This window comes from Diospyros lotus, chromosome 14 (assembly GCF_014633365.1).
Source record: "Diospyros lotus cultivar Yz01 chromosome 14, ASM1463336v1, whole genome shotgun sequence".
Lineage (NCBI taxonomy): Eukaryota > Viridiplantae > Streptophyta > Magnoliopsida > Ericales > Ebenaceae > Diospyros > Diospyros lotus.
Genome location: NC_068351.1, coordinates 22,884,549 through 22,895,771, shown reverse-complemented (window position 1 = coordinate 22,895,771; position 11,223 = coordinate 22,884,549). Strand labels below are relative to the sequence as shown.

Genomic DNA, 11,223 nt, shown 5'->3' with positions numbered 1-11,223 from the left:
AATTCTCAAAGAGATTATTTTTTTTTTTAAAATTCACAACATTCTATTCTTCTTTAGACATCCAGCTCCTTATATAATATTTTGTTCTTTAGTGCTTATGTTGAGTTGTCTTGAAAGAGAGAATATTTTGTGTCTTAATTGCCATTTTTTGTCTCTACAATATCTCACAAATTAGTTAGAACATCAAATTTCATGTACAATTTGTCTGAAAAATTTCTATTAGCATTTAGAGGCTGTTTGGCTTATCGTTTATTTTTATAGCTTATAAGCTTTTATGCTTATAAGTTATATAAAACTTAAATGCTGAGTAATATTTAAGTTGATAACGTGTTTAAATAAATGTGCTTTAACCTGTTCTTAAGATTAGAAGTGTTCTAGACAACTCAATCAATACTTACAAATGCTAATCTCTCATACTCTTCATCCGAAATCAACCCAATCAACAGAAATAAGAAACTAAAATTGAAAGAATAAAATTAAAGGAATGAAAAACAGATAAATAAACAACCAAACCAATTACGAAGACATGCGATATATCCTGGTTTAGGCCGCGAAAATGACCCTATATCCAGACACCAAAACGAGAGCAATTCCACTAGAAACCAATTTCGAACAATACAAGATATCCCTATCTTCTTCATTCTTTTTCACACAAATTCACTACTCAAAAGAGATTACAAATGACTCTCTCTCTCACAAGTCTTTTCTCTCTTCTTACAATAATATCACTCGTATACAGAAAGGATAGAATGATCAATTGTGTCCAACTGCCTCGCCCTAAGCCTTCTATTTATAGAGGGTTGGAGGCGATAATTACAAGACTTTATATTTTTCCTACACAAAGACTAAAATACCCCTTATAATAAAATGCCTAAGCTAACATCTTATTAACTTAGAATATTCAACCACTTCCATTCGCTCAAGGGATCTCCTATTCTTTTAAACCTTCTAGATAGATTTCTCAATGCAAAACCCAATAATTGTCATTTATATAGTTATGTGTTTGTTTTGAAATTACTAATAAGCTATCAAAACGTAACAAAAAAATGAAAATAGACATGTTGCTAAAAAATACAAATAAAATTTATAAAAACACTAATTTTTAATACAATATATATTAAAATATATATGCATATGCGTTAAATATATATGTTATATATATAGTGAATGGAGAAAGATGTGGCGGTGATGGCAATGGGCTTAGGCGGCCGCGATGGGCTAGAGGCGACAAGTTGGGGTAATGACGATGGAGATAGATGGAGGACAACACTAGACACAAAGGAGGCAAACAATGACGATAGACATGGAGGAAATGGTGTTGAAGGCTAGAGGTTGCGGCGACAAAAAAGGCAAAGCGACGAAAAGAAAGTTATAAGTTGGAAATATCTGTTTTATTTGGGAGCAAATTTGCCATTTACTTGATCAACAAAATATGCTACCAAGAGATTATTTGGAAAAGTTGGGGGAGTAGTTTATCGAATAAGCTGTTAAAATAGCTTATAAGCTTGATAGCCTTTAAGCTCTTAAATTATGCATAACAAAACAAGCTATATAACTTATAAGCTAAAATAGTAGCTTATAAGTGGCCAAACTTGTAAGCCAAACACCCTCTTAATGTTATGCAAAAGTAGAGATTGGTTGCATTTAATGAGCTATAACGACTATAAAATTCAAAATTTGTAAACCAATAATCGATTACAAAGTGCTATTTAATCGACTAAGTTGTATCCTTACAAAAGTATAGATGTTTTGTGATCCACTATTTTTCTGACTTACTTAATTACAAATTTTCTTTTACTCGATTAAATTTTTTAGACAGAAAATTGTAAAGCTTACTCGATTGAAAATTTTTATTTAGTCGAGTAAAAGATTTGTAGTTGTGCCTGTTGTAAAAGCTATCCAATTAAGTTTGGTTAACTAAATCTTTGGTGAGGAGTCGAGATAGTGGAGTAGGCAGTCAAGATAGTGGAGTAGGTAGGTAGCTGAAGCACTCTAAAATCCTGGTGTGCTCATTATTTCAATCTCTCTTTATCTTTTACTTCAGTTTATTTGAATTTTTTTTAAGGGTAAAAGCTGAATTCACCCCTCCATTCTTAAGCTAACTTTACTTTACATGCCCATATCAAGTATAATAGGGATCCTTTACGTGACACTTTGGTCCATTTGGCTAGAGCATAATAGGGTGGTTTTAATAATAATGAGCTAAGAGATCTTAGAAGTGCAATCACTAGAGCAGCTATATGGACAAAGGTGTTGTATTCGTCCTACCCTAATGCAATTTCTCAAGTTTTGTTCTCTCCAAAGCTACTAAAGTGTTGGAAGTTTTTTGGGCTTATCTTCGGGAGATTACTGATGGACTAGATTGGATGGTCGATTATGGCTTTAGTTAGGGGTGAGCATTCGGTTATAACTGAACCGAACCGAACTTAAGGATATAACCGAACCAAACGGAACTGACTTGATACACTAACCGCAATAATTGAAACTGAACTAACTGATTTGAACTTTGAACTAACCAAATGAAAACACAGTCCAAAAATCGAACTGAATATAAACAAAAAAATCAATTTAACTGACACACATCTTCCAAACCAATTTAACCAAACTGCATCATGAGATTTCTAGGTGGAAAAAAGATATTCATTATCTCTAGATTCACTACTCCATCAAAACTAATATTAAACTAAAAAAAATCAAACTGACATAAAACATTCATTCAATTCAGTACAACACTGGAATTTCAACACCTATTCAGACCATCAACAAGTATAATTTTAATTTTAACTAATATTCAACAGAAACCTAGGGCACACATCTTCCAAGTATCAAAGATGGAGAAAACGAAAAAATATTATAACTAATAAACAAAAATTCAAATCCCATGTACAATTCACGCTTCCATTTATTATAAAAATGATAGAAATGCCTTCAATCTAGGAGTACACAAAACATCCATTAAACAATAAGTTAATAACAACACAATTCATGCTTCCATTTTGTTCTCATTTTACCACAAGTGAAGTAAACTAGGATTCCAAAAAACCCAACCCAACAAAAGACCAAAATCATAGTTGCAAAAACCTAAAAAGGACCAAAATCAGGCAATCCTTGCAATCATAAGCCTTAAGATCACCAAAAAAAGCTATCATTAGGCATTCACTCATACATAGTTGGACTTAAAGCAAATAAGCAATACAAACATAAAATAGCTCTGCATGTTTAAAACAAGAATCCACACCAGTAATTCAGATCACAATTCCAACGTATAGTGCTGGAACTGGAAGCCCATGTCACCCATTGCAATTGCCTCCTTTGTTGAAGGACGTGAACAAACTTTAGATATTCTGATCAAATCAAACAAGTGATTGGAGATGTGGGTTTGAGATAAAAATGCAAAAGAACATAGACAATAGCACGAGATATTAGAAAACATAAACAACTAGATAGTAGAAAACATATATATTTACAAATGCACGAGATTTTCAAAAATCTAATTTTTCACATTGGATGTCATGCTACTGATGTCTATGGTAATTTTTGTCAATTCTAAAATCAATACGCAAAATGAATTAGTTAATTTCAAAGTATTGAACTAAAATTTAAGTAAATTTAAAAAAAGAGTAAAACTGAAATGACCTTTTTTCAAGTTATTCAACATGCTCCAAATATTCTTCAATACTCATTGGGGTGGTAGATGACCGAAGTTAATCTTGCGTACAAATCAAACTTTCAATCACTTTAGGAGATAGAGAACTCCTAAATGGATCAAGTATTCGACCCCCAATGCTGAATGTAGACTCGGACGTAACAGTAGAAATTAGAATTGCCAATATATCCCAAGCCATAGAAGATAGAATAGGAAATCGACGATAATTTTCTTTCCACCATTTCAAAATGTTAAAGTCTTTACTTGAAGGCTCACACACTTCACTGAAATACTTATTCAATTCTTAATGCACATTTATTCCACTACCATTGATACACTTATGTTTTTTTATGCGAGAAAAAAATGGATTTTTGGATTTATCCTTGTCATTCGTCACAACAATTGGAGTAGACACTTCTATTGACTCCAACATCACCTCAAGGTCCCAACTTTTTTTTATATTCTTTATACAAAGCATGAAGGTCATTTTTTAACAATAAAACTACACCAGCTCCTCTCTCACCTGGATACATCTCTTTCTGTACATATTCCATATACTCTAACTTGTACCTAGCATCAAACACGACAACAATGTAAATTAAATGATTTGTTTTGTGCGGATCCTCCCAATATTTATCAAACTTTTCTTTCATTTTCACTACCATTCTTGTAAGAAACAATGCATTTTACTAAGTTCATGGAAAAATGTGTTGGAGGTGACATATGATGAACCCGATACCCATAAAGTTAGCTCATAAAAATGTTTCAACACTTTAACAAACATTCTGACTTTTGTCTAATTCTCTGGCTTGGGTCTCCCATTTATAGTAATAACTTGATGTAAATCATTATTCCAATTACTTGTACTAAGATCAAGTTGAAAACAAGGATCTTTCTTATCAAATCTCTCAAAAGCCCTCTCAAACTTTTGAGCGGTCTCTAACATCAAGTAGGTGGAGTTCCATCTAATTGCAACATCCAACGACAACAAACCCTTACATTCGATTTTTTCCAGTTCAGCTCATTGTTTGAATTTTCTCAATCTTGCTTGGAATTGTCTAACATATCTTACTGGATCCATAACTCTTGTTATCGATTCATTTAGATCTTTCAACCCATATTATACAACTAAATTTATTATGTGAGCCATACAGCCTCATATGCAAATATTATCCATTCATAATGCTAGCATCCCATTTTTTCATTTTTTTTTCTTAAAGTTACCTACAACAACATTATTTGAACTAACATTGTCCATTATCAAAGTAAAAACTCTATCGAGTTTCCATCCCATGAGACATCTCTTAATTGCCATAGTAATGGCATCACCCTTATAACTACATATTAGACAAAAGTTTAAGATGTTTATCCAACACTCAACTGGTTATGTGTCATTACCAAGGCTAGTTGTGACCATAACCACTCATTTTCTTTCAACTTGTATCATTTTGTTATCTTCAAGTTTGTCGAGTGACTTGCAGGACTTATCTAGCTCTTTGAACATTGACATTAATTGTTCCAATTATGTGGCTCGAACAATCACTATCAAAAAACCAAATGTCTCTTCAAACATCATGTATGTAAGGCATGAACAAGTTATCTTGTTTTTCTTTTTCATCCACATAATTTTCTAGGTTATCTTTCCTCCAATTTGTAGCTATGTGCCCTAACTTCTTGCAATTGCAACATTGGATTTTACCTTTTTGCCTTGACTCATTTTGTTCATTTGAACATATTCTTTCTTCCTCAAGTTCCACCACACCCTCCACTTCTGTATCCACCTCTGCCTTAACCTCTGCCACCAAATTTTTTTTATTTCTATGGCTATCTTCCCTTTTGCTTGGAAGACTCTTTCTTAATTTTTCTTTGTTAACCTATTTAATCTAGTTTCATGGGCTTCCAAAGATCCCATTAGTTTATCAAAGGTAAGAATTGATAAATCGTTTGATTCCTCAACTAGATGAGAAATTTGCAAGAAACCAACATGAAAAATAGTGCATAAAACTTATTTTTTATTTATATAAAATTGAATATGTTGAATTAAATTGGTGTTTCTTAAAAAGTAAATTATACAATTGATATCAAAATTAATAATAATTAGAAAAGAACAAAGAAAAAAATCCATGTTGCAATGATTTTTATTTATTTAAATACATGTAATTTTGAATATTCAAAAAAAGAGAAAAACGAAACCTGGCTGGCAACAGCCCAGCCCATGAGTACGCTGGCTGAATGGCCAAGGCCGGATTGTAAGTTGGGCGGGCTTTGCTCGCTCCAACTATGGGCCCCATATTGTTCCATGGGCGTTGCTATAAAAGGGCCTCAGTTAAGGTTTCGAAAACCCTTAAAGAGTGCGGTTCAGTCTCCTTCTCCCCTATCGTCTTTTCCGACGGCGGTGGCGTTTGCTACCGGCTACCAACTCCTTCTGACCGGCGCGACGTCGGAAGGCCACTGCGATATAGCCATTATCGCCCACAACCGAGTGCCGTATCACCGCCACCATCCGGCCACCCTCGCGACCGCCTCACTGCCACCATCCGGGCTGACCTGCCACTGCCATCGACCTACTTTAGGTAACATATTTGTTTATAAACTCCTTCTCCGGCTTCATTATATATAATAGATAATGGTTAGATAGATATTATAAGGATGGAGAATGAATACATATACTTGTGTTACCAGGAGACATGTCCTTTGGTCTTAAAGAGATGTACTCTTAAATTTAAAGAGACATGTATTTTAGCTATTTTAGCTTCAAAGGTTATGTTGTTTCTGAAACGTTATAACCCTTTTTTAAGACACATCTATCTTAAAAGACTTGATCTTTTTAATGGGTGTGTCTTTTTCATTATAGATAATAATAGATGAAATTGTATGATGAAAATATTATAGATGAAACTGTGGTTACAAAAGTATTAAGTAGTTTGACACCAAAATTTGATCATGTAGTGTTACAACTCGAAAATTAGGTCGATGACCAATGTTGAACCCAAGGCCAACAAACCACTTGTGCAAAACTAACATTAACTTATCAAATACAATAGCATTCTAAGAAACATTAACATTAACAAATAACATTAAAGGAGCCACTTGTGCAAAATTAAGCCCTTCCTAGGCTAGCTTCTTAGTGCCTTGCTCATATTGTTCAAGATCGTTTGAACAATCTCGTAGGATGTAGGGTTATTATGGGACTAGTTGTAGTATATTATTTCTCTACAAAGAATTAGTTACATCCTGTAACTTATCTGTAACTGTTGTTGGTTGCCTATATATAAAGCTAACCAACTTGCATTGAGAGTGAACAAGAATTCAATACAATTTCTCAAATTGTCTCTCAATTCTCTTTTCTCTCTATTTTCTCTTTGTTTCTTTCTTCCATTCTTCTTTCTCGTTTCTACATTGGAAACCCTACTTTGGTCTTGACACAATACTATTGTAATCTGTCACGATCCTAGGGTTTTGAATGGAATTTGGAGGAAATTGAGGGAGAATTAGACTGAAAGAGAGGGAAATTCAGCAAGAATAGAGGGAGAAATTGTAGTCAGAATAGAGAAAGAGGGAGAATCAGAGTGATCGGGAGAGAGATCAGAACAATTGAGAGGGAAAATCAGAATTCAATTCATTCAACAATGCCGTATTCTCTCCTACTACAACCTATTTATAGGCTGTTATATCCTTTCAGTTAGTAACAAATTGAAGGTACAATACTACAGCAGCCTAAGGTACAGTCCGAGAAAAATACATGCATGAAACAATTACTTCTATAGCCCTGGGGGTCGTGACATAATCGAAGCAAATAACAGTGTATCCTCCAACAACCTAACATCGCGAACATTAAGGGTTACTCGTACAATCAAATTGGTAATATTCTGGTCGGGTTGAATAAATGTCCAATAGCATTCTATGAAATACTATGGTTTCATTTTAAATTCAAAGACTCACCCACTTTACTTAGGCTTGTAACTCCTAGATTAAGATTACCATTTAAAATATATCTATTATATACTTGTAGAATATTACATTTGAATTGCTTTAAAAATTCCATAAAATCAATAAGGTCAAGTAGTTGGTTAAGGGTCAATTTTATATGTTTTAGAGCTTAATATCCAGTTTAGAATATGAGACACTTTGGGGACCAATTATAATTTTTGAAACTTAAGGGTCATTTCGTAATTTTATAACCTTAAGGGTCAATTCATATCATTTATAAGCTTAAAGGCCCAACTCAAAACCTGAAAAACTTTTAAGGCACATTTATTTTAAAGGGTCAAGGCCTAATTTTAAAGTCCAAGACCTAGCCAAAACTTAGTTAACATAGCCAAACGGCCTGTTAGTTGAAAGGGCAGTTTCATGGTGGTGTCACTCTGTCAGCTAGTGGTCCCAGTGATTAGAAGTGATCATAGTATTCCTTCTGTTGAGCTAATTAACATATCCAAAAAAATGATCCAATATTCAGTTTTTCATAAATCTAAAAATTTATTTTCAGCCCCTTAGTGTTGCCACTAGCCACTGCAGATTTGTAATTTTGATGACTGGGATCGGTCATTGGATTCACTCGATTGCGGTGGTTCATATATCCAAAACTGATATTATCCAACAGGATAGATCTAAATATTAATATTTTGGTCAAAATACTGTTTTTGGAAAGCATTGACGGTCACCGTCCACAGCAAGTTCCAACCATCGAACTACCTTTGTGCCAGTGACCAACATATCCGAAAATCAAAAAGATTTAACAGTTGAATCTAAGTAAATCTAGGTTTTATTTTTTGAAGAACCCCACCTCAAATGTGTGTATATATCAAAAAACTGGTCGCTAGAAGCCTTATCAAAGGGACCGAAGCTTAGATGGTGTCAATTGTTGGAGATATCAGAGGCGGCTGAGGTGGTTGTCGCGTGTGATGGTGGAGCTTGGTGGCGATGGTGGCTTTGCTGTGGTTGTTTGTGGCGTTGGACGGCGTTGCTTTGCCACAGTTTGTAGAGAGGGGCGGTGGCCCTTGTGTTTGACAGAGGGAATATTTACCGGAGGAGAAGTCGTACATGACTTGCTGGTTTTGTTTCTCTCTGTTCTTGGTGTACTAATTTGAACTGAATAACTAACAGAATAATTTCATTTTATTGAGTTGTTTTTGGTTTAAACTTTAGAGTTCAGTTGCACATCTCAATCACTTGTGTGTGTTTGATCTCCTTTTCTATGATTCAAATTGGAAATTTTGTTTTCCTTGTCTTCAAGAAAGCTCAACTCATGTTAGTTCTTGTTGCTAGTTTGTGCTATTCCAGAATGGTGTGGTGTAGTAGCTGTTGTGCCAAAAATTGTGAGAGGCCCACATTCTGTGAAGGTTTCTTGTGAGTACCTTAAACAAGCTAGTTATTTTATTTTTCAATTCTTCCTTCTTGTTGGTTAATGCATTTTTAGAAAACTTTTTATCTCCTCTAGTTTTATATCACTTGGGTGTGGCAGACAACCGTGTGAACTACATTGAAGCTGATTACCCTTACTTATTCCTTCTCCTCCTCAGATATTGTCCTCTATGTGGAAGAGTTATTGATCAGGACAATTTTTCAAATGAACCAACATTTGTTAAAAATGCTGCTGGACAGGTAGGCACTTTTTGTTTTTAATTCTTACATTGTACATCTTTTGATTAACATAGAATGTCAAAACATCTCCTGTAAGAGGTTACTAAAACGTTCACGTGATGCTGTTGAGCATTTGGTTGTCATATATGTGCTTAAAGTATTCGGTCATCGTGAATAGGTTTGTTTGATAGAATTTTCAAACAACCACAAAGTGTGAATAGTATAGAATATTGCTTCAATGTTACACACTTACTGAAGTTGGAAGAAATAAATGTATTATTTGCTTGATATTTGATAGGCTTTAATTGTATACATATTTTTATCTAATTTTCATTTTAATCTTGTGTTATTTTTTTTACATAAAATATGTGTTTATATAGATTTTACATTATTTTAATTTTATTTTTTTTGTAGGAATCCATCAAAGGAAATGAATTTGAAGATTTGGACAAACACAAAAGGGAAAAAAAAGATATTATAAAGTTAATTTCAAAATTAACTTTATAATATCTTAAATAATTAATATTTTAAATAATTATATATTAAATTATAATATATATATATATTAAATATATAAAGGACAGTGAGGGAATTGAGGCTGGGCAGCGCAAAGCGATTGAGGAAGAAAAGCGGTGCACGAGATTGAAGAAGGCAGCGGCATTGGGTTCTGGAAGAAAAGGAGCCGCAGAGCAAATCTGTTTCGGATCGGTTCCAGATCCGTTGCAACCCAGATCTATTTTAGATCTGGACAGGGACCTTCCTTTATTCTTCTGTTGAGCTTCTGTTTTTTGTTTTTTTTAATTGTTTAGAGTTTTAATTATGTAACAAGTCTTGGTTGATCTTGAGAATATTTTATTTATTATGAGTGACTAAATAATTGTCTAAGGTTTTTAAAAGATCCTATCCATTGAAATTTGATTGGTTACTAATTTTTTTGTTGTGATTGTTACATTAATTATGTTTATTTTGTTTTAAAATTAATGCTTGTAATTATTTGATAATTAATTACATGATTTGAGATTTTTTATGATGTTAGACGTAGATAAATAAGTAATAGACTTTGAACAAATTAATATGTGTTAATTGGGGAACACATTCACTTGATTACATATGTAATTTTTTATTATATTTGTAATGAAAATTTTAATATAATGAGTACCGATATTTAATTTGTTCTCTAATTCTAATTCACATTCAAATATAGTGAATTAGATTAGTTGAATAAACTTGTTAGACTTAGACATAAGCTAACTAATAAATTAGAGTGTTCTTTCGACATAGTTTGTAATCTAATTAACAAAAAAATTGAGGCAATTTGATAAAATGGATTTGTTAGGTGAATTTAGAAAACTTTAAGTCTTAATCAATTGGTTTTTTTAATTCTTAAGTAATTGTTTGTTATTTAATTTATTCTTTCTAATGCAAAATTTAGGGTTTAATTTTCTTAAATGCTAATATAGTTAATTGTGAATAATTTTAATAATTAAAAAGTTAGTAATCAATATATGAGAGAACGATATCTTATTTATCACTTTATTTGTATTGATTGTATATACTTGTATGTTATTTATAGATTATATAAAATCATGAATAATATTGTTTCTTTCACTTTATGAATTTTATACTTCCTTGATGTCCTAACTTCCGATTATTTCCACAGCCAATTGGCAGGAAATTTTGTAAAGACTGTCCAAAGTGACTCTTCAGCTTCGCGGGAAAGGACATTGAGGACTTGTATGTTGTTTTACATGGCATGTAAATTGCTAAACCAGAATGTAATTGTGGAACTGTCTAATTGAGTTAATAAGCTGTGTTAATTGGGAAATACATTCACTTTTTTGATTAGGCTTAAAAGCTGGTGAACACCAATTTTAAATCTATGAACATATTTTTTTTGAAAAGGTTATCCTATTTGGCTAGGCTTAAATAGTTAAAATGCTAGCTAGCTTAAAGGCCTTTACACCAAGGATTGTAAAAGTCATAGGGGGCCAGCTTTT

General features: G+C 32.9%; 1 protein-coding gene across 1 annotated transcript; it reads left to right on the top strand.

Moving 5' to 3' along the window:
* Window positions 1–5,861: 5,861 nt before the first annotated feature.
* Window positions 5,862–10,141, top strand: LOC127790946 (uncharacterized). Its single transcript, XM_052320681.1, has 4 exons — window positions 5,862–6,219; window positions 8,927–8,992; window positions 9,166–9,247; window positions 9,641–10,141. The coding sequence occupies exons 1-4, from the start codon at window positions 5,862–5,864 to the stop codon at window positions 9,705–9,707; spliced, it is 573 nt and encodes a 190-aa protein (XP_052176641.1). The 3' UTR covers window positions 9,708–10,141.
* Window positions 10,142–11,223: the final 1,082 nt, after the last annotated feature.